The sequence below is a fragment of the Bolinopsis microptera genome, chromosome 5 (assembly GCF_026151205.1).
Source record: "Bolinopsis microptera isolate Bmic1 chromosome 5, MBARI_Bmic_1.0, whole genome shotgun sequence".
In the NCBI taxonomy this organism is placed as follows: Eukaryota; Metazoa; Ctenophora; class Tentaculata; order Lobata; family Bolinopsidae; genus Bolinopsis; species Bolinopsis microptera.
Window position 1 is genome coordinate 10,911,446 of NC_087076.1, and position 24,375 is coordinate 10,935,820.

At 37.6% G+C, this 24,375-nt stretch overlaps 4 protein-coding genes across 6 annotated transcripts in view; 2 read left to right on the plus strand and 2 right to left on the minus strand.

The window, feature by feature from the left end:
• The window catches only part of LOC134815768 (probable dimethyladenosine transferase), a 70,791-nt gene extending 68,548 nt beyond the window's left edge, over positions 1 to 2,243 (plus strand). Inside the window, exons 8-10 of the mRNA XM_063824358.1 lie at positions 598 to 644; positions 1,451 to 1,525; positions 1,644 to 2,243. Coding sequence (XP_063680428.1) covers positions 598 to 644; positions 1,451 to 1,525; positions 1,644 to 1,712 — 191 coding nt within the window. The 3' untranslated portion in view covers positions 1,713 to 2,243. The remainder of the gene's footprint in view (positions 1 to 597; positions 645 to 1,450; positions 1,526 to 1,643) is intronic.
• Positions 2,244 to 3,755: 1,512 nt separating this feature from the next.
• On the minus strand, positions 3,756 to 6,463 carry LOC134815619 (mitochondrial carnitine/acylcarnitine carrier protein-like). Its single transcript, XM_063824167.1, has 8 exons — positions 6,269 to 6,463; positions 5,940 to 6,148; positions 5,742 to 5,832; positions 5,375 to 5,492; positions 5,065 to 5,223; positions 4,735 to 4,781; positions 4,372 to 4,446; positions 3,756 to 3,927 (listed from the first exon to the last, which is right to left on the minus strand). Exons 1-8 carry the CDS (start codon positions 6,368 to 6,370, stop codon positions 3,832 to 3,834), a joined length of 897 nt encoding a protein of 298 aa, XP_063680237.1. The 5' UTR covers positions 6,371 to 6,463; the 3' UTR covers positions 3,756 to 3,831.
• A 1,436-nt stretch (positions 6,464 to 7,899) lies between these two features.
• Positions 7,900 to 13,406, plus strand: LOC134815374 (uncharacterized). Its single transcript, XM_063823905.1, has 8 exons — positions 7,900 to 8,193; positions 9,859 to 10,009; positions 10,246 to 10,364; positions 10,743 to 10,863; positions 11,137 to 11,209; positions 11,359 to 11,524; positions 12,365 to 12,623; positions 13,022 to 13,406. Exons 1-8 carry the CDS (start codon positions 7,982 to 7,984, stop codon positions 13,190 to 13,192), a joined length of 1,272 nt encoding a protein of 423 aa, XP_063679975.1. The 5' UTR covers positions 7,900 to 7,981; the 3' UTR covers positions 13,193 to 13,406.
• A 3-nt stretch (positions 13,407 to 13,409) lies between these two features.
• Positions 13,410 to 19,373, minus strand: LOC134815376 (synaptotagmin-like protein 2). 3 transcript variants are annotated; one of them, XM_063823907.1, is made up of 7 exons: positions 18,175 to 18,492; positions 17,361 to 17,613; positions 17,013 to 17,190; positions 16,735 to 16,911; positions 16,089 to 16,165; positions 15,363 to 15,492; positions 13,410 to 14,810 (listed from the first exon to the last, which is right to left on the minus strand). In XM_063823907.1, the coding sequence occupies exons 1-7, from the start codon at positions 18,419 to 18,421 to the stop codon at positions 14,670 to 14,672; spliced, it is 1,203 nt and encodes a 400-aa protein (XP_063679977.1). In that variant the 5' UTR covers positions 18,422 to 18,492; the 3' UTR covers positions 13,410 to 14,669. The 3 variants fall into 3 exon arrangements, with proteins under 3 accessions (XP_063679977.1, XP_063679978.1, XP_063679979.1); XM_063823908.1 differs by lacking the exon at positions 18,175 to 18,492 and adding an exon at positions 19,177 to 19,373 and having other exon boundaries at positions 13,413 to 14,810; XM_063823909.1 differs by lacking the exon at positions 18,175 to 18,492 and adding an exon at positions 19,207 to 19,373 and having other exon boundaries at positions 13,414 to 14,810.
• Between the last annotated feature and the right edge of the window lie 5,002 nt (positions 19,374 to 24,375).

Below are 24,375 nucleotides of genomic sequence, written 5' to 3' on the forward strand. Positions count from 1 at the left end.
GGTCATGTGATAACTCACCAGGTCACTCATCTGTGACCTGCACGATCTGATAGCCTACTGAATATTGTAGTGAGGGGCTGTGAATTTCACCGCACAAGACTGCTACATTATATACTCAAACTGTGATAATAACTTATTGGATATTGAGTGTGTTAAGAGCCGATTTAACAGCGCTGTGGTAAATTTAAACGCAAGTTTCTTCATGAAGACTCAAAACAAAGGCCTGTGAGATAACCATATTCTCATTGCTTATAAGTATTAGTTGGGCAATGGGCTTATTAATCTAGAATAAACCTACTTAATTCTTGCAACTATAACAGGTGTTAGATTAACGCTCTCACTTTAGGTTAAACAATCTATTCATTAGAATATGTTGTACCTAATATGAACATCCTTCAAATGATAAATCAAACGCAATATTATCAAACAATCAGTGTTTTAATAAACTAGTCTGAGAAAAAGAGAAAAGCTTTCAATTTGCTTACAAAATCGACTGACCACTATTCTTAGAACCCATCCTAAACCACCAATATGATATTTTAATGTTTTATTAATGAAGTTATTTCAACAAATGGTTAACCCAATGTTATTTTGCAGCACCAGAAGGAAAATACAAGCGTGCACTTAGTGTAGTACCAGAACTGGTGAGTTATTACTTTTCTATCTGATGAAATAATTAAAATGATAATTAATAACATCTCTGTCATTCACCAATTCTAGTGGATATCAATCTAGAGAGGATATTGGAGGCACCTCAATATAAACCTTCTTCTATTCGAATTTCAGCTTTCCGCGACCCAAATTTCACTGTTTTGACTGAATTTTTCTTCAATGACCATCTTACAAGGTCACTGAGGTTGGCACAAGACACGCTTGAGGTACTCAAATTTCTTTTCCGAAAGCTATGATAAACGGAAAATCAGCAGAATATGAAAATAGATTTTTGAAGATTTTTGAAGAGGAGCTTTTCTGCCGTCCCCTTGACCGAAATTTCGCGGTTTTGATTGCAATTTTTACCAGTGACCAATCAGTGAGGTCGGTGAGAGTGACACAAGTCGCCATCAAGTACTGGAAGCAGTATATCCGGAGAAACCTTTGATGCAATGAAAATTTTGAATACCTTAGTCCTACCGGTAGGACATATTCGACTTTCAGCTTTCAAAAATCTCTTTTTATATTCTGATGATTTTCCGTTTATCATAGCTTTCTTTGGGAAAAGAAATTTGAGTACCTCAATCGTGTCTTGGGCCATCCTCAGTGACCTTGTAAGATGGTCATTGAAGAAAAATTTAGTCAAAACAGTGAAATTTGGGTCGCGGAAAGCTGAAATTCGAATATGTTCTACCGGACATATTCAAAATTTTCATTGCATCAAAGTTTTCTCCGGTAGGAAATTTTCAAAGTTTTTTCCGGATATACAGATTACACATATTACTGGTATCTATTTCAGTATGCGACAGAAGGCGTCCGTGGTTTCTTCAAGGGACTCGCTCCAATAGCGCTTCGAGCTTGGCCTGCCAATGCTGTAAGTTTACCGTTATTTCAATTTCATTTGTTCATTTTTACATCTTTTGGTGACTCTTTAATATCTTGTAAAGCTTTTTATCACATTAACACATTTACTAACATTAGTATATTCGCAGTGCTGCATGTTGGGATACGAGTTGGCTCTCAAGGCAATGAACGCTGTCGTTCCTTTAGAGGAATACTAGTTGAAGACTACAAAATATAACTAGATTAATAGAATATCGATGAGTTTTTTCATTGTCACCAGATATAATAGTAGCGTGATTAATGTTTAATTTGTTTATATTGTGAATGTTTGGATTAAGAAGGGTTAACGAAATTTTGTTTGTAAGCTTATGTAGGAGACTGCCTAAAAGTAGATATTTAGCAGCCATTTAACTGCACCAAACATTGCAAATACAGATATACAGTATACACTGTACATAAATCATTTAGATTTATAAGTAATTAGACTGTCTGCATTAGACAAAGGAATGTTGCTCACTTACCTTTTATTATGTTTTTGGTATTGAATACCTTGAATATCCCATTTTTATGACAAATGAAGTTTGTATATAGTAGTGGTGGGTACTTAATCATAGTTTAAACTAGATGGAGAGATGTGTTTACCGGACTGGACACATAATTAAACGTAATTAAGCTGATGTAAATTATATTGTGCCGCCAGTCCGATTGATAATATTGTGTCCTGGATATAAATTCGATTTTTACGTGAATTAACTGTTTTTTTCTTCCCCATAATCTGGCCTGGCTTAGTATCTGATTACTCGTTACCAGAATCATGTAATTTCATAACACATCAAACTGTGGTCTCACCTGAATTTTTTAGCCCTTGCTGTTCTTTATCTCTTATCTGCCGTTATTTCGCAGAAGTGCAAGGCATAATTTTAAAATTAGTGGTCACACGCTTGATTTGATATAATTATAAGCTTTTCTGATGTGGGAAGTTTGAAGCAAATGCTCAAAATTAATGCAATATTAGATTAAAGCAAAAACTTAGCAGAACCTTGGAAAAAAATTCGTTGAAACCGGCAACCGCCACGGGGTAATATTGTTTAATATATAACTTATAAGTGCGGTATAATTTCGAGCGTATCGATATCAGTGATTTTCATTCCGTATGTGATTCTGAAAAACACATACTTTAATTTAAAAGAGTCTTGCCTTTTTTCAGTAATCTTAGTACATAAGTTTCCTAAAAAGGTCTTGCATTCTGGTGCAGACATACTTTAATTGAATTATGAATATGAATTATGAACATGGGAACCTACACTTCAACCTGGGGTGAGTTACTGTCCACGAACGTACGGCGCGCCCGCCGAACCATAATTTGGTATAGTCTCTACGCTTGTTTAGAAGAGCGCACGTACGTACATTTCAATCTTTTTGTGGAATTCAGATCATTTCAAGCTAGCGGTACGCGACGGATCGAATGGAAGACAAATGGTGACGCATTATGTACGACAACAGACTATTACTGACACCAACTTTTGGCCAATGTCTTTTGAATATTGACAATTTTGTGGAGAACATTCCAGAGTCGTCCAGCTCTCACTGCGAATGAGTTGTCACTCATATTAGTGGCTGTTCCTCTGAAGTCTGAAAGTGATTTAGACTTTAGAGGCCGGTGTTCTATAGCAAATTAGCTTACTTACTGTCAGAAGCACATTAAACATCATTGGTAAAAGAGTGTAGGAATACTTTCACGTGATATGCTTCATAAGAACGAAACTTCGCTTCTCTCTACTTGAGAGTGTTCTCAAAGCTGTCCGAGAGGCCGTCAGGGGACTGGGGAGAAGCTGTTAAACAAGCTCATATTCATCCCGTTTAATCTCATTCCATCTTGCGACTCATATGACTGACTGTTGACATTATTCTTGGTATAACACATACATAGCTTGGACATTACAGGCAGCACTAGCACTTGATATTTGTTTTGAGACGTAAATGAATATTAAATATGTTATTGAGATTGCAAGTATCATTGCAATATTGGTAGCAATTCTGTGATCCACACGTTATACTTTATACTCCTTTATAAAGAGGCAATCAGTTTGCACTTAAGCTGCTCGACCTTGGTGGCATTTAATATCTTTTTAGTGTAGTGTTGTTCAATATAATAAGAGCCGTGCCAAAGTCCAAACTGTTCTGTGACCATAGGACTGGCTTATTTTCTTTATGAAACTGGAGATCGTTTATAGAATAATGGAAACGCTAATAGAGCTGCACGAAATAAATATATCATAAAATCTGAAACCAAAATGATGTTCAAGTAATATAGCATAACTTAATTAAAAGCAAAATTCAGTATTCGTTTGTTGAATGGTTGATGTTCATGTTTGCTAAGGGGTACAGTTTCTGCCACGTTTTTATCACCAGGTCGTACGTCAGCAAGCATATCTGAAAAAATTCAGGATTAAGTTTCTCTGGAAATATAACTTCATGTTTCATCAGGTTATACTCGAATGATAATGGACTGTCCAATAAAAAGTTCGTGCATCGTTGCCTCCATGATATTCATGTGTAACCACTAAAATATAATAATCGCAGCACAAACTTCGTGCTCCTTTAGCGACCTTTAATAATTGTTTGTGGTGGAAATGCACGTCAGTGAAGATGGGCACGTTGTTGTTGTGTGCGGTAGGCTTGACATGATCATCGACGAGAACATTCGAATATAAACTTTCGAAGATTGTTTATGAAATCATTGAAAATATTATCTGTTAGAAATAGTGGGTAAATACACGCCTACACTCTACATCAGGTCCTCAATTTACTGAATTAACGTGTAATATTTATAATATATGTCTTATTATCCCTACTTATCAATATGTTTTTACGTACCCCGTTGGCAAGGAATGCTCGTATCCCACTTGGACCAAATCCTTTGTAGAATCCGCTTAACCCTTCTGACTTATACTGATAAGAGTAATATTTTACTTTAATATTAAGGGATCGTTTAGTTTGTAAACATGTTACTTAAGCCATCTTAGGGGGCTTGGAAAAGCACCACTTGAGATTCTACTCAATATTAGTGCAAAAGTGATCATACTCATAGAGTCGGAGAGGGAGCCGGGGAGGGTATAAAATCTAGCTGACGTAATATGTAACGATCCCTTAGGTGATAAAAATAGAAATTTAGGTTTTTAAAGTGTGTTGAGCGATATTAGAAAACAGAAAGTTTAACTAGAGGAATTAGTAAATTACCAGTTCAGGTACTATCTGGAGAGATGACTTGTACTTCCCGTGTGGTGCTGAAATTATAGAGTTTATTATAAGTGTGTTATCAGGAAACTGCGGAGACATTATTATTAAGAAGATTCATTGGGAGGTGCTTGGTGCGATACAGTGTTATTGTTAATGAACGAATAAATTGCCATGATCTCGTCAAACATAATGAATAAATGAATTTCAGTACTGCACTAAGCAGTAAGCATGTCTTTACAGATGGTGATATGTAGAGCTGCTTAATTTAACCAAACACGTCTTAAAAACCTGACAAAGAAGATATTCAAGACAACTGATCACTGTAATTACCTGTCTGGTAGAGCGTCTTTATAACATCAGGGGGAACTCCTACAAACCACATCAGTACTCCTGCCACTCCCCCGGCCATAGTTATAGAAGTTGGGGACTCCCCATATTTGCTGATTAAATACTCGTACAGGACAAAAAACAGGCCGGATCCAGGAACATCTGCCGGACAAAAAATTAGAGTGCGAATTCACTCAGTTATTACTATTAGCCCACTATATCAACTTCTCATTGCCACTATGATGAGCATGTTTTGGTTCGGATGGCGATTACAATATAATATGAATGGTAGATTATATTGTCTACTGTTTACCTCGGAGACCGGTAACGAGAGTTCCTTTACCGAGCGTTCTAAAACCACCCTCCCTATACGTCTTACTTATAACATCTAGTGGTCCCTTGTATTTCCTCTGCTTTTTGTCCATCTGCATCTACAGAGTTCAATAAGCTTAAAATCTGGAATTAGTTCAAGAATGTAGGTGACATATTTAAACAAATTGCAGTACTACTAATCTATTACATTTATATTGAGGACGATACAGAAGGAATTGATTTAATGTAGTCCGAGGAGCGAGGAGTCCTAATCCTCCTCCCGTCTTAAAATGGCGTTTCTTTAATTCTCTTCTCTCATTTATGAAATTTATCAGGAATGTAAGATATTTAATGTTAAGATTTGTAACCTGTAGCAAGCACTTAACCCGTTCTCCAGGACCCAATATCGTCACCATGTAGGCACCTGCTGTCAGGCCAGCTAATCCGTGGTTCCAGAGACTGAAACAAATCGGACATGAGAATGCCTCCAAGAGTTGCAGTATGTCATATGCATAGATCATGTAAAAGTAGGAGCCCTGGACCAGTTCAATTTGTTATTTTCTTACCTCATCTCCTGTCTACCAAGTAGCTTCTGCTGTAAAGTTATCGCATGGTCGTGGCCCAGAAACCAAAGAGCATAAGAAGGGATGCAAGCAGCGAGGGGAGTTGACATTCCTTTAAACAAGGCCCGGATGCCTTCTCGTGAGACTGTTTTGTACAAACAGTCTGTTGAAGATTTGTACAGTGTACCTTTTGCTTGGCTCTGCATTCGTACCTGATCAAACACATAAAACCTCTTTTCACACTTCCTGTGGTCGAATTACAGAACAAAATTCATACGATGAAACGACCGGAAATGAACTTAACAAGGTGATAGTGAACATAATTTACTAACCTTGACGGTATCGAATGGTTGCCCAGCTACCAAGAATGCCATGCCACCAACACCACCTGCGACAAAAGCACGCACACCAGCCGGATCTTCGCCATTTCCCATGCAGATCCTAGCTCTTGTTTATAACAAGGGTGTGTTCGTGAACTCTCTTATTTACTTGTCCGACATTGACCGTGCCAGTGTCAGGACCTTGTCACAGCTATATTAGATTATATTATTACTAATACTAATTACTAATTACAAATATGCCTGTCATAAACAAATTATTTCAGTCACAATCTTGACAACAGCAATGACACAGATCTTGAAAACTTCGAAGGACAAAAGAACTTCATCACACTAAACTGTTAGCGATGGATAAAGATATAAATTATATTAGTAATCGTAGTTAAAAATGAAAAAACCGTGCTATACTGCTGTAAGTTTCATCTTATTGTCCCTCGTATAGTGATACTTTGTAGGGTCAGAGGTAATCATTTGTTTTATGATGAGCTGCTCTTTCCTTTCTTTCTGTCTGGTGCAATGTGTGGTACTTTTAAGTGATTTCTCCAATTGATTGCACAATTTTTGAAGATTCTGCTTAATTGGACTGCCGTCTTTAAAATTCGCAAGTTTTCTTCAATTAAGCTGGAACTGATAAGTAAAATCGACAAACAATAAATTGCGTCATATTGAAACGCGACCATAATAAACACTATTCCTCAGCTATATTGTTAACTGAAATACTAATTACAATACAGATTACACCAAAAGTGTGACGAACATGGAAAGCAGCTGCAGACTCCAGCAATTCTATAAATACTTTTTTAATAGGTAGAGTTTCCTACTGCACATAATACGACTGCTGGCATGTCTTAACCTATGTAATTATTTAATGATATTCGTCGTTTTATTAATACAGTGCTCATGGTTGCACATGTCAAGCCTCATTAGATGCATCATTTAGTTGCAGAGATTTTCTGCATTTTAAAAAATGTGAAAACCAAAAAAACTTGGAATCTTTTAAGTATGTCTGAGTTGGGATCGTTGGAGTTTCTGCTTGTCACGTTGATTTGATCTTTCTCGCCCCGCTGTATTTTGCCGCGACTAAATGCTGATTATGTGCATATCGACTGCTGGCTTTACCAAAATCAACAGGACATCATTCAATCAGCTTAGCTAATAACAACTAACGAAAACAAAATATGGAGTATATACATATAATGGCTATAAGTGTAACCATTGACCAAAGAATTTTGACAGAAGAACTGAAGTCAACTGATATAAATTGAATTAAGTTAACATAACTGTGATGCCGAGTCTTCTTTCCGAGTTGATAAAAACGAGATAAAAGCTTATAACAACATTATACCATGTGTGTTGCTCCGACGAAAACTTAACTCAGTTAGTAACGGGACCACCGAAATGCGCCCTGACCTGCTTTTTTCAATTTCAGTAGTGCACACCGTAATGTCAGTCGGTAAACAATTTTTTGATAAAATGACATCGGATATTTTTTGGACTCCGTCATAATGCATAATGTGCTGGACTTTGACATGAAATGTGACCATTCTCTCCTGACCGATGGTTCTAGTTCTTTTATTTTTTTGGTTTCGTTATCTAGTCTTAATTTGTAATACTCTGCCCGCTATTTTAACTTAATCTTCCATTAGGCGATTTCCCTCGTTTAATTTTGGTTGAGTTAAGCTTGTCCTCTCAGTGACATTACTTATAATGGCGGGAATAGCAAAACAAATGTACCGTGTATGTCGGTACCTTCCTGGTAACTCCGGAGCGGCCTATAGAAACCGGCACGGCACCACCTGTCAACAACTCGGCACCACACGGCATCTCAGCGGACTCCACCAAAGCACTCTGGAGGAGAGAGGTGTCCTTATTGATGGTACACAATTAGTCCTTCACAACGAGTCACGGTACTTGTGCAGGTAAGTGTCCTGTATAAACGTTGAACAGTGTAGCAATAATGCAAACACAGCTAAAGTAACACATGGGACCATGAAATTAATTTCAGTTGATCTATTTGGTTTTTCGTAAGAATGATTTTAATAAAGATAGAAGAATCAAAAAGTGTGACAGCGTCTAGATTTGATTGGTAGATTCTGTAAGCTTATTAATATTGGTTACTAGTCATGTGTCAAAACAAACTTTACCGCCTCCCCGCACCGTGTCTATATCACGAGTTTAAAATATGGAGAAAATCTACCAATCTGAAAAATATAAGTGCCCAAGGTGGAAAATATGTTCAATATCAAACAGAAATTATTTTGAAAAGCTTAGTGATGCAGATAAAAGCCCACTGCAATTTGTTACAAACAGGTTTTGAAAACAGAGATCCAAAAATAACCGTCATAATTGTACATAACGACGGAGTTAAACAAGTTTAAAAAACACCAAAGTTTGAAAGTGAAACAGCATGCATAGTGCATACTGTAGATTAAATTCTCATACAATTGAACCATTTTCTATTAGAATAACTTTATTCTCGGAATTTCGTTATAACTCGTCAGAAATTAAACACAAACCTAAAGAGGAACTGCCAAAAAGTAAACAATTAGAGCCTTTTTGGAGGGTCTCCTACTCGGGCACTTCAAAATGTTGACCAAGTAAGGATTTACTTTAACAGTTTCCACTTTGACACTCTCCCAAAAAGTGTGAGTTACTTGAAGTTGAGTAACCCGTAGGGTACCCCTATAGGTAACTGATCCTTATAATTATATCCCAAAAGTACCCCCAACATTAACCTAAACTGTCACAAATGATAGAGCACACGACTGGAAATGATATCGTTGTTTCTGGTAAATCGCGATTAATTAATTTTCTTTCAATTTTACTCACCAGTCTTTAATATGATGACGAACCTATAACTCGCTCTCATTTAATAAGCAAACCGAGTCGGTTTTAATTAAACGTTAAAATATCTATAGTATTAGTTGCATAATGCATATTTGCATGAAATTGAAATTGAAACTACATTCAATATTTCTTTAATCAATTCAACAACAAACAAGTGAAAAATAACAGTATATTCATGAATATAAACTCTACCTACTTTTGAATGCTATTATATGATGAATTTATCAAATGCTATGCGAATAACAAACGTGAAGAAAGTGTAAGCTTATCATATCAAATATAATATGTCAATTAGGGTCTGATCAGTAATTAACGATCCATCAGAACGGTTCGGTTATAAAATTTGCCCACCTTTTTACTGGCACAAGGATCATCAACGATCATCAAGCCAGACGAAACGGGGAACGAAAAGTGTTCACCGAGTTGTGTGTACGTTACTAATTTGGATGAATTTACAAATATTTTAATATCATATATAAACATTTACCTGGGGACCCCAGGCTATTATGTTCATTAACATGAATAAAGATTCGGCGGAATGACAGGCTGAGCGCAGCCCAGTAAATAAACATTCGATCCGATTTTCACAGTAGTGATTCAGATTGTTAGCTAAGATAATGTCCAAAGTTTAAGTTATGTTTGGTTGAAGGCTCTGCGGCAGTAGTCGGACTACTAGTACTACTAGAGGACTACTACTCCTCATTGCTGAATTGTCCTCATTGTCCTCATTGTTACAGGTGCAGTGAGTGTTTTGGAGCGACAAGTAACCAACCTCTCCACACTGACGACTACTCAGATGTGAAGATCACCGAGGTTAAGGAGGTTCAGGACCATTTCGTATCTCTCCTCTGGGATGATGGTCACACCGGCATCATCCCCAGATCAGACGTTAGTCTCCTGTCGTCCGGAGCTTTTGTATTTTCTATAATCATTATTCTGGATCCAAGCTCTACCAGCTTGCAATTTTATCAACTTTTGGAAATTATGAGAATTAAAGAAGCTCAATTGATCTTAATATACATATGTTTGAAGAATTTCAGAATGAGGAGAGATTAAAACATTCTTGGAAAAGTGATATATAATCCGAATGAGGAGAGATATATAATAACTACCATCATTTTCAGAGGGGGGCCTATGGTAACGGTTACAAGCCTACCCCTTCTTCAAAATTCTACGATCTAAGCTTAAGAAAAAACTCCGTACAAACATTTTGGGAGTCCCCAACAGGCGAAGTCACTAAAAGGTAACATCGAGCTGCCTGCTCAGTGCTCATTTTTTAGGAAGATTATATTTCTTTAAAACACTGATCAGTAAATAGTACAATATCTCACTGAGTACCATATCTAACTCAGTACCATATATATTCTAACTCAGTACCATATCTAACTCAGTACCATATCTAACTCAGTACCATATCTAATTCAGTACCATATCTAACTCTGTACCATATCTAACTAATCAATTCAGTTGCGGTAAATTTTACACCTCCACACGAATTAAAGTGATATTAAATCATACAATTTTCTACACAGATGGTGGTATGACATTGTAAAACATCGCTACATTTCTTACCTCTGATTCCAATGAATAATAACAACGATTTAGCTCAGATCTCCACAAGGTTTCAGTACGAAGACGTTATCAGTAGTTGCGAGAAAACGAAAGAGTTTTTGGCACATTTCATGGAATATGGCCTTGCTTTTCTATCAAATACACCCCACCAACCTGACGATCTTTTACAGGTAGAAATTAGAAGTTGGGGGGGGGGGGGGGGGGGGGGGTGTCATCAGTTTGCCGCTCATCTCGGCAAATTTTATGTTATGGAACTACGCCCTTAAACTCCTAATATGCTGTTGCTATTTTTTAATGATTATAATAGACTTGATTACAATTTACATTGGGATGGGGTTTGATGTTAAAATAGTAGTATACATTTTAGAACGGTTGATAATGAACCAGAAATTGAAATAACTTTTTAATTCACTAGATTTTGAAATAACTTTTTAATTCACTAGATTTTGAAAGACCTCAAAGTGACTCCCTATTGGGACAACATGTTTGGTGTCCTCAGCAAAGTCTCTTTTCAAAGTAAGTTCAAATTCCTCTCGAACAATACTAATTTAACATGGCGAGATCTCCGAGCTATGTCAACTCTACCATCTTTGTGTTTCGTAATGAAAACCTCTCATATCAACACAAGGTTTCATGATTAAACAGGACACCATTTATCTTTCCAGACGATCCGACCAACCAAGCGTTCAACAACCAGCGACTGGCAGCTCACACGGACATGCCCTACTACACTCAGACTCCCTCTGTCTACTTCTTCCATTGTGTGGCAAACGAGCTGGAAGGTGGGGAGAGTTTCTGGTCTGATACTTTCAGCTCTGTTCAACATATTAGGTAATTTTAGAAGTGGTTCTCAATATGTCTTGTTGGGTTCCTGAGCTGACAATAAACATAAGAGTAAGACAACGATTTCTTTTGATCACTTACAAGATACGTCATGGCGAATCTAAAAACTACTTTGTAGATTCTGGATGAAACTGCGTCCCATTAGTTTCTGTAGAGAGGACATGTGTGTAATACTGAAGATTTTAAAAATTAGAATACATCAGATCATCGAAAACCCAGGTCATCACAAAAGATAAGACAGAATTCTCAGTGTGCAGTATTTTTGATAATTCGAGCTATTCTATGTAGTCAGTAGTGTGTTTAAAATTATTCTTAAGAGCTGACTGTTCCTTGAGCTTGAAATGGACAATAACTTGAGTGATCATTTTTGTAAAGTTTCTTCCAATTTTGCTATTTTGCATTTCCAGTAAAGTCCCCCTTGTGGATCTTTTTCATCAGAAATGTACACTGCATTGTTTCAACCCTTAGTCACAATGTTCAAATTATGGAGATTTTTATCTCGATTATCCTTACCATCATATTGAATACAAAAGTTATCTCCATAGACTAATCGGAGAATTTGGGCAAAGCTGAAAGGTTAATATGTCTCCGAGCAAGTTGGTTAATATGTCTCCGAGCAATTGAATGAATTTCGTTAAATTTCACGGTACACTTACTTTGTCCGGACTTTCATGGCTAAATCGTGAAATAATTTGAATACAGCTTGCATTATATTTTTACAGGCCTTTCGTGATCATTTATTAACATGCACAGCTACCTGCTACAAGTTAACGTAAAAACAGAGTTGAAACTATGTGGGAGGGTAATCATCCCTGCACTTCTTTTCAGAGAGACAGATCCGGACATGTTCGAGCTGTTGACCTCGGTCCAAATCCCGTTCCGACAGTACCCGAAAGAGTGGCACATGGCAGGAAGTTACCCGACTGTTGAACTAATGGGGGACGATATCTACCGAGTGAGGGATTGTTGCTTTGTGATAGATACCTTTAAGTTTATACAGGATTACAGCCCTGATATAAGGGCTCGATGGTGGCAGGCGTACAGGTATCTGAGACAGCTTATGGAGAATCCCGCTAGAAGCGTACAGGTAGGAGGGGTAACTTTGCTTTTGTAATTCACACTTCTGACAAGATATCAGGATATGATATGTTTTTATAATTATTTAAAAGTATTTCGTTCCGTATTATGCTTATTATCGCGGAACTGCTCGTAACTGCACATAAAACGCACTCAACGAACTGTTAAAATGTGCCGAAATCCACAAACTTTTAAAAGAAATCACCGAAGTTTTAGCCGATAAATTAAAAATAACTTATTATATCGACTGGGTATCTTAATGAGCTCAAGTAATTCTAATGTTCATGAATCATTTAAATATTCATTATAAACAATTTGGTCACATGTTTTGTACTATTTCAATTTGTCTTACTTAGCTTCACTTATTATATCTGAGGAATCTCTGGTCGTGATAACGTATCAATTCAGGTAAAGCTGGAAGGAGGTGACCTTGTAGTGATTGACAACTGGCGTGTTCAGCACGGACGGAACGCTTTCTCTGTTTCTAAAGACGACCAGGGAGGCAGAAGAGCAATGGAGGTCTCCTATATAGAATGGTCACATGTACAGAACAGACTTTTAAAGATGGAATTGGACTAGATATTCGGGATTATAAATTATTTAATGTGCGCTGGCCGCTTCCGGGTAACAAATAACAATGCCTAATGATCATTTCAAATAAATTTACTTTGTATTTCCAAGGAACTTTCATGTTGATTGCCGTACAATTTTTAACGCGACACTAATTATAGATATGTAACAATTAGCGAATACATTGGTATCTTTACTTAGATTAAACAGGATATTTTAGAAACAGAATTTTAGATCGTTTCATTTCCATCATTCGTTACGAAAAACATTTGAAAGTGAATAAGTCTGTCAAGGCAACGTCCATAATCTTGTCACTCAAAGTAAGATTCCAAAGACAATATCATGCATTTAAGACCAATTTATTTCCAGTAAAGATCGTTATTTGTTAAAGTGGAATTTAGACGATACAATTGTTCATCAATGGCGGAGGTATAACAGGTGTCCTTTTTTGTGCTCACAATAATGTAATAAGCGCATATTTTCATATGTAAGTTACGTATGAAAAGGAAATAGTATGAAATCTTTGAGGGTTTTTACTTGACGAAGCAGCTCTAAACTGCTGTGCAATTACTAGCCATGCTTCGCTTGGCTTGAACCTTTTGTTCTTCCACCCTCTCAAGATATTAATTAGCCCTCGTGCTTTAAGTACCACACCCACCCAGGGAACATTGCGAAACATGGCTAACTGTGCAGTTAAGAAGAAATCTAAGACATTTACAATTTTCAACATTTACAATCAAAGCTAATTTTTACAGAAATTTTGTAAACAATAGGAAATATAGAGACATAAAAACAATAACGCCTCGAAAATTTAAAAACATCCTAAAACCGTGCAATCACGAATCCTCATTTCGTAACCATTTTCTCGCATTTGAAATTGGTACAGCCAGCAATAATCAGGCAATGAGATGCAGAGTCGATCAGGAATTAAAGGTCAGTTCCAGTCAATATCTTATCTCAATATAATGAGTAAAAAAGTCTGCCTCTTAATATATCAGTAAAACCCAAAAATGTCACGTGATTGTGACAGTATTCTGGCAAAAGAAACTGCAATTTCAAAACCATTAATCTAACTGTAAACAATCCAATTAGAGTTCATTGGCTTTATCACGTAACCAAAAAAGTATTTTTTGTCGAAAATTCGTCAGAAAAGAGTTATAATACGTCTCTCATAGAATTTTCAAAACATTGGGCAAGCAATTTAGAGAAAGTGATAGTCTATTCATTCTAGAAGTAAAATCCTCTTTAAAAAATTATCGCACGTCTATAATAATATACTTCATTCTGTATAGTATCTTATTTGGTGTTTGAAATCTTTAGCAAACGATTCAGCAAAATCTCGAACATATTTCCAGCGTCTTTTGAGTTTTCATCAAGTTCCTAATTTAATTCCATTCCATCAAGTCCTATATTTTCATAAATCTCATTCCCAACTGGCTGTTACTCCAGCTGTCCTGGTCTATCATAGTCCTGATTGACGGCAGTTCTAGTAACTGTTGAAGTTTTCTTTCTTCCTCAGTTCATCTTGTCGCAGAGTATCGGGCAGAGACATCGGAGCTTTTGTCTTCAGAGACTTCAGTACTTTTTGGAGTTCCTGGTAACCATCAAACTTTGCTTCTTCTCCTCTCTGCGGCAACATTAGTTAAATCCTCATCGCATACAGGTTATCCCACCAGAACAATGACAAGCAACATTTGGAGATGTAACAAATCGACCTGCACGATCTTACAAGGTACAAGGGACAATACATAGACTGCTTTAAAGACCGTGCTCCATTGTTCCAGCTTTTCCAGAAATTACACACGTACTTACTGTCACCAAGATATAACCCTGTTAAGGTCTTTAATAGATGCTAAGGTCCTTAATAGATGCGCGATCTACATGTACAGGTACTTACATTAACGCATCTTAGTGACAGTTACACAATACACACGTACACACGTACACACGTGCACACGCGTACACACGTACACACGTACACACGTACACACGTACACACGTAAACACGTACACACGTACACACGTACACACGTACACACGTACACACGTACACACGTACACACGTACACACGTACACACGTACACACGTACACACGTACACACGTGCACACGTACACACGTGCACACGTACACACGTGCACACGTACACACGTGCACACGTACACACACACACACTAACCAGATCCTCAAGAGGGTACCAATCGTCCATGACTTTGAAGTGTTTGTACCCAGCCAGGGAGATGTGAACCTCACCCAGGAACTCCTCCACGGTCTCCCCGTGTTTGTTGTACAAAACAACCAGCACAGCTCTGGGATAGTCAGGAGTTTAACGTTATATCAATAAGGCACACCTTGTCGAGTCTTAGATGTTAAAATTGTATTACTATTATGTGTGCATATTATTGGAATATGACTAGTCGTAAGGATTTTGTCTACTTCAATTTTGATCAGTGGATCACTGACACTATGAAAAGAGTAGAGATCACCTTATAAGTTATAACATAGTCTATGATCCTTATATTCGACATTTACATTTGTACAGTGGTGGAGATTAAAACCAAATCAAATCCACATAAGACTATTAATTGTGAGCCAGTAAGTTTCGACCATTGTAGACACAGGCGCTGTACGTGAGGGCTAATGAGGATGGTCTCAATGTGAGCTACGCTGGAGTAGCTTTAATATTGATAAGTTAGAGTGAATATATGAATAAGGCGCTTTCTTTATAATTATAATGTACAATGTGCACTGTGCACTGACCGTCCCTGGATAAGGAGTGGGTGCATGGTGACGTAGTGAGGTTGATATCGTGTATGTAATTGTACTATTCAACGAGAATAATCTAGAAAGTGAGGTTGTAGAAAGTGAGGTTGTAATGTTAACAAAAACCTTAGACATGACTTACGTGGTTTGAAGGAATTTGAGAGGCAGTGCAAAGTCGAATACTTGGTTCCATACTGGGTTCTGTGAAAGAGCCACCACCTGAAAATTGTGCACATGTGAAGTGTGAAGTTGGTACTAATGTTAAGTTAACTAAACTCAGTAGAAATCATAGATCAGCATACTGGTGGAGAGGTGAACTATATTTGTCTTGACACAGTACTAACAGTGATTCCTGGTATTAATACGTCCATGATGGAAGCTGATTGGTTAATCGCTGTCACGTGTCAGACAAATATGGTTCACTAGCATGCAGAATGCAGATCAATAGTCTATCTTGGCCAATACTGCTTATTTATCGGTTTCAGCTAACGAGTTGATGAGAAGTAGGTAACTATTACTCAGTGTTACCGATAGTATAAGATAATGACAGGTTTAAAGTAACCACAGCTCAGTGTACAAGCATAGCTTTCAATCCAGGGCCTTTGTTACACCACCGTAAAGATGGGAATACTTATAACATCACCGATCAGGACACTAAAATTACCCAGATGATTCTGAGCTATATTGCAACTGAATCAACAGCTCACTAAATTAAATAGTTGTTTAATCAACAAGTTGCGGAATCAAAAAGTTATTGAATCAACAAGTTATTGATTTATAGAAAGTACCTCAGTTTTGAAGACCTCATACTCCCCAAGGAGTGTGACCACAGCGTAAGGGTTACAAGTTTTGTTCTTAACGGACACAACAAGATCGTCAGCTTGTTTAACCTCAACTTGGAGGGTTGCTGGCTGACTGAAGCTTATCCGCATGTGGATATTGCCTCCGACTTCCGTGCTGTCTTTCTGTCAAGTTAATTATTTTACAATCTTCTAGATTATATTAAATGTAATGGACAGAAAATACTCCAAACTTGCCAATCTGAAAAAAGCAAGCGTGTACCTACCTCATCAGGTCTTATAGCATCACTGTCCCCTAATTTGGTGATTTTCTCCCCCTTGTTTCGCCTCTCAAATAAATTGAACAGCTCGTTAGTGTCCGCTACTATCTTTTTTATCTCTTTTGTCGGTTTTACAGTGACTGGCTTTACCGGCTCAATCCAACCTTTTTTCTTCTTCATCGACCTGTGAGTAGGGTTGTATGAGAACTTCTCAGAGAAGGCTAATAAAGGGCTCCATCGTTTGATTGTATTTCAAAGGAAAAGAAAGTGGTAATGTATTTAACTGGTCTCTGTGAAACCTTACGACGCTCTGAATTTAGGTGAGCATCAAGGGAAATAAGATGAAATACAAACTTTGTCGGTGGACCCCAGGGACTGACCACCTCTCCATTTCCAGCCGAACTAAATATAGTGCTAGGTCGCCTGATCATTTGGTCTTCTTTCGGGGAAGATGAATCTTTTGAGTTTTGTCTGCTAAGAGGATCAGCAGTTACCGGAGTTACCGGAGTGGTGGTGTTCTCCATGAGTTCATCCTCGTCGTCATCAAGCCCGTTCTGATCATACTCCACTTCTGGTTCGCTGTTTGGTGTGGGTGGTGGAAGAATCTCTGGGATATATTGTGGGTGAGAAGACATGTTATTAACTATAAGTGCATGTGTGTTTTGACACGTTAAATTCCTTTGTGGGCCTCCTTACAACGTGCCCAAGATTCCCGGCACCTTGAAGTGTTTCCTTGATCCGAGCTCCGCGGCGCCTTTGGTTCACCTGATCATTGTTCGGCAGGATCATTAGTTTAAAGGCAGGACGTGTCAAAACAAACCTGCAGACTCGACTCCTTATAGAGACAGAAAAAGTAAGAATTGCTTCTGCTAGTCATGCACTCAAATATAACACATAAAGTGCGGCAGATATATCAGCATAATATGGTGTAAGTGTAACATTCAAAAAATGTCGAACTTAGCTCATGCTAAATTGTATGAATCATCATAGCAAGAGCGGAAAGAAAAAGCTGATTATGATAAACATTCTGCTTAAGCACTTGAGAATCAGAGTTTTAAGAAAATATTGTAACTCTGGTAGTTTGTCGAACAAAGCACAGATTGTACGTTTTGAATTTTTCAAAATTGTTACTGGAGAGTTATGAAAATGTAATGAAAAGTATTTTCACCCCTAATAGAGCTTGATGAAGATCGACTACGGGACTTAAAGATTGGTTTTTCTTGATTAAATGTGGGCTGATGTTTGTTTATGAGCATCTCCCACATGTTCCGGGTGGATTGAGGTGACATTGCTGGCTTCGTTAACACATCTTGATTAACCTCTTGCTTAACAATAACATCTTGGTTAACAGCTTGCGCGTTAATCATGGACTGGTGTTTATTTATGAGCGCCTTCCACTTATTTCTAGCTGACATAGCTGATGTCTTTGGCAAAGGAAACTTAACAAAAACCAAGCTTTCGAAACAATAAATATTAAGCTCTCTTAGTCTTACAAGAAGCTTTACGAGTGAGACCATCAGATGTCTCGAAGCATTTTAACACAGTGTCCTGTGACAACGTTAATCATTTTGGGATATACTCGACCAGCCTAAGTAAACTGTTTCCATTCCTTAATTAGAAATTAAGTTGGATTAAGGAATTTGTTCCCTTAGTTTTGTAAGAAGGAACATTGATCTGTCAGCTATATTACTCCACGAAGTTCCTGCGAACTGCTCGACACAAATGAGCAGCTTTGTCTTGAAACAATACTTGAGGTGGAAATTCCGACTTGTAAGGATTTGTAAGATTTTGCCTTTCATGTTTGACTATATTATTTCTATGACACGAATAATAGATTGATTTGTAAGTGCTTGTGAGCAATGTGGAGTAAAGCCTTACAATTTGCACATGTAATTTTCATTTGTAAAACGAGCTAATTGGATAGTGATACCTAGTAACCATGACTAAGCTGTCACTAAAATGTCACTAACCATGACTAAGCTGTCACTAAAATGCTGGCTCAGCCGGGCGTCTCCTTAGCGTAACCACCCAAATTTCCCCAAAATTGGGTACAAGAAGTGAAAGAGAAGTGAAAGAGAAGATAAGAAAATAGTAAACAGCAAAGATAAGATAATAGCTCTATTGGTAACATGGGGTTTCAGCGGAGATAAGAAGTAAGATCACCACGTACCAAAGTCAGTGCAGTATATTTCCAGCTCACCAGGCTCTGCGGTAAAGGTTGAGTCCTGCGGAGGTAGTTCAGGAGGTGGGGGTGGGGAGAGGGATCTCTCCCGGGTCACAAGACCTTTCTCCCACTTGACTGAGTCTTTGTTGGTGATCCTCATGTCTACGTCAGTCATCAATCAAACGGGCTTATGAAGTACTACTGAACTTTGATGTGACGGATGAAAATTGCGTTCATGATATAATTACGCTTATACTTATAGTTATTGGCAGCAATCGTTTTAATTTGTACATTAAACTTTACAGAAACTATTGAGACAACCAAAATTTGAAAGCTCAACTTTCAATCACGAAAAAAAAAATCATAGATATCAAACCAGTATACGTTTTAAAACACAATATGCACAAATTCAATGCTGGTGCCTAAATTCAACTGGCTTAAACTTAAAGTTGAACCTACTCAATCGAAATCATCAAACGCGTGCGGCACGGCCGTTCAGCATCGATCGCATGAGTGGCACTGGCAGGGCATGTTGGCGTTGCAAAGTTGGTTGTTTACCGGTAGCTTCACTAACATTACAAATCACGGAATAAAAACTTTAGACAGCACGAATATGAGGCCGGAACTACCTTTGCTCATGGGTGTACAGGTTCCGAGATATAAATCATTCAACAACCTCAGCTAGTGTTACTGTTACCGCCTACCTCACAACTACATACACAGTATTTTGATATATGCGGACGGCGGAGCTCTCAGGGCTAAAATGGGGGACTGAGATGAAAGGTGAAGATTAGCATTTATCCTGCCTGGAGGTGCACTGTTAACTTCACAACAAAAGATAACTGACCACTGATCCAGCTCTCCGAGAAATAGGAGGGCCCACACACCGCTCATTAGTGGGAATGGACCAAGAGAGCTGTCACATCTCTTTCTCCAACTCTCTCTCTCTCTCTCTAGGCTCTCTAAGTCTAGGCTCTCTCTCTACTCTCCTGAGTCTGCCCTCTTAAACCTGATAATGGCTCCCTGTACACTCGACTCTGTTACATGTGCAAATACTGACCTGCACTATCGTTAGTCGAGAGCGTGTAGAGTATAGACTGAACAATGCAAAGAACCTAACCGAATATTAATATTCATGCCACGGGAGATACGGGAATGGTTTGTGTGGTCAAATTTAAAAGTGAATAATAGATCGCCCATGCCGCATGCTGAGAACTGAGAACTGAGGAGCCATTAACATTATGCATCCCAAAGGCGAAAGGACCTTGTTCCGGGTTCCCATCAATTATTCATTCGGGTCACGTTGGCGGGTAAAGTTGTGTAGATGGCAAAACTCAAAAGTGCAGAACATAGATAAGATGTTAAACAGACCCTAACTGTCGAGCATTAAGGAGTGCCCGACCATAACTCGCTGTGCATCCCTGCCCTTGGTAAACGGTATTTCAGTACAAAGGAACACTGAGATTACATTGTTCAAGCACATCCAAAATGTCTGTGCCTGGAATTTAAATGGTTACAGGATTATTTCCTAATTGAGTACTAATATTTAATAAGAGCGGGAGAAGTGGGATAACCTTTTCTTGGACATACTAATTAACAAATTTTAGGTTAATTTAAGCGTAGCTCATCTATGACTATATTGTATATGCTATATCAATACCACACCTTTATGGAAATATTTATATGAAAAATGGAATTTTCTGCACCTATTTCAATAAAATAATGCTGTAGGAATGAAAGACGCCGTCTTCCTGCTTTTCTTTTGTATTAGGTTATATTATACAGGGTGGGCCAAAAGTCAGTACCCATACGTTGGCCTTAATAGCTCCGCCGTGTTTTATATTTGAGAGCTGTTGCTTTGCAGATGGCATACTGTACTTACTGGTTCGAGGATTCCGTCGTCAAAATTTGAAAATTCGAATATTTTAGACCACGCCCATTCAATATTAAAACACCTATATCGTTTTCTCTGAACATGCTGAACGCCTCATGTTTTCAGAGACGGTAGATTATCAAATGTTGCATATGATCTGAAAATATGAGGCAAAACGGATTAGAAATGACGAAGTTATCAAGCATTTTCTGTATCTTGTTAACAATATTGACTGGGTGATTATGTGACACCGTGACACGACACCTTAATTGGGCACCCTTAACAATTCCCATAATGTTTAACGGGGTAGTTAACGAGGGCACCTTATCACGTGATTAGGTAAACCAATCACCTGATCACACGTAATGAATAAACTCGTTATGCTTCATATCTCGGTCATCTGAGAAGCTACAGTTCTAATTCTTTCAGGACAAACGTAATTCAAATAACCAAACACAATTCAATAACATTTAGCTTGATCCGACTATCCAAACTATCAAATAAATGTGAAAATGAACCACCATTTGAAAAAAAATGAACGCGAATATTTTTCGAGTTGACAAATTCCTCGAACCAGTGGTGGTACTAAGTCATACCAGAAAGAAGTATTTAAATTGGGCACTCAGTGACTGAGCTATAAAGGCCAACGTATGGGTACTGACTTTTGGCCCACCCTGTATTAGTTCAAAATTGATGCTACTCAAAAATTTCTAAAACATTTGACAATGCTTACAAAAAAGGAGTAATCATTTTATGACTATGAGCCTCATCTAGGTTTACCTCAACAGGTTTACCTGGGGACCTCAGGCTATCATGTTCATAATTATAGAGATTAGGCGGAATGACAGGCTGAGCGCGGCCCAGTAAGTTTTTGTTAAAAATTAAAGTAAACTGAAGCAAATTTCACTGTCCAACCATGCGTCAGGTAGTCTATATTGATTTAATTAGCTAAATTTATCGTGATAATTATCGGGTTTGTAATTAGAGGAAAGGAAATTGCAAAAAGATATATCATAGAGATGGCGATGCTGGGCAGCACACATACGTGAATTTAATGACACTAATGACTATATTAATAATATGCTAAAATAGGATTTGAGTGGAGGACCCAAAGTTGCATTTTGATGAGCCAAGTTACAAATCAACTTCGCTACGAGTACGGAGTACGGACACGGTGGGCCGATTTAAAATTAATTAATTAAACTAGCAACTAGAAGTAGAATAAAAACCACACAAAAACAAAAAGATACGATAATATTTAATAGACGCAGATGAAATTGAAATATCAATGCGAATGCCAGATAATAATAATAATATAATAATAATATAAGTATATAATAATATAACTATAAGTTGGGATATGCATATGTTTATTTTATCCAATCTGATCGCAGGATTAAATTCTATTTCTGTCATAAAATGCTCTGTTTAAACTTTTCTAGAAATTAAAATTCAACCGAGCCATATTAGCCCTGGTTGATCCTTGTGCAATGTGTCCATTCACCGAATGCACTAATGAAACCAATTCATTTATCCTACCCAGAGCAAAGAGTCGCCAAGGGAAGAGTATGGCTGCTTATCAGTATCTAAACAAGGATAGTTTCTACTGGTGTGGAATGGCACAAGTACTCTTTTCTGACTTCGAATTCTTCTCCCATGTACCCTGGGCCACTGTAGCACAGAAAGAGTCAACTCGGACACAAATCTAGTTGTGAACGACAACGGATAAATTAAGTATCTGGAAAGGAAACGCTTAGTCCTTAGGAGGGCTGACTGGCCCGTGATTCTGTCAGTATCATCTGCCATGCAATCCACAGTTACTGTTTAAACCCAGGAATGTGACGGGACCATCGTGAGTTTTGTTGTCGCAAGATTATTAGCTGAAACTCCTTGATTTCGTTTCGAACTAATAGTAATATGAATTACAGCAATTTGATCATGTGGGGGTTGTTGACAGCATGAGCCCTGGTCCAGAATTTGTAATGCTCAACCAGGTGTCAATTGTCAATCAACCCTATCCATTCCAATCGAGAAATGACAGCACATAAACTATAACTTTCAGTATAAGTATTGTTTATAGAGGTTAGACTTAGAGAAGTATCAAGTAACTGTAAGTGTAAGACTTTGAAGAAGCTGGAAGCATGAGCACAACAGACCACAATTTAATTGTTAAATCACGCAGCCATTCAATTCAAGGTAAATCGATCATGCTATTAGTATTATTTTGATTGATAAGGCTACCTTCTTCTTCTTCATAATTCTCGTTAACTTACAAAGTGTTACTGTTACACTTACTGCGCTGCCAAGTCAAAATCATGTAAGACTATTTGATGCTTTAATACACATTATTGAGTGCTAGGCAGTGATTTTAACCAAAGCCGCCGATATCTTCTTATCTTTATGGTTACTTGAGTGATAAACTTATGTGATAGTAATTAGGAACTTACTATCGGCGAACCCACAGCCGTATCACTAAATTCAGACAAGGAATTAATCACACAAAGAAACAGCGGCCAATTAATAAATCTTGCTGTCTGAGTCAAGTTGTGGGTATCGGTGCATGCCACACATGAAAATCCATTTCTTGACAACGTTATAAATTCCATATAATCGCGAAAGTATTTATATTTTACTCATTTAGAGTTTGAAACTTTCAATGAAACTTTCAAACTCCTAAATAATAATATATATTTTCGCGTTTGATTATTCGAACGTCTTGTGAGGAACTTTTAGTGAGTGATATTTACTAAATTGTAGAGCGGTCGGCATGAGGAGATATTTATATTCACAACTGTCAACATTTATAAATTACGAGAATCCCAGCTCCCTGATTAATTTTAAATATCCAAACTTTGACTTGTGTTGATATCAGCTAATTGGCAAATCGGAGTCCTTACGATAAAGGCAAATATAGCTTAATAGCTATTTTGATAAATGTTTTAATGTCAAATATGTGAAAAAATAAGGTTTCTGGGAGTTTTAATGCACCAAAAATTGACAGACCAGGGGAGAAGTAAAAAAGGCAACAAAATTTTTTGGCCGGGAATAGGGGCCGCAAAAATAGCAGGCTTGTTTTAGGCGCCACCTGTTATTGAAGGAGTTCGCAAATTCGTTGTTTTACGTTTACAGCTAGGCTATGGGCTGATAAATTTCACAAATTTCATTTTAACAGTTTCGAAATAACCACGGTATATCTAATATCTTGCGTGAAATCAGGGATATTTCAGGGATAACTACTTCTTATCATGTACTGATTATTACCAAACAATTTTGCTTATTTCCGCAACAAAGCGAGATCCTGGAGCCAGCTAAAAACAAATCGAAACAACTGA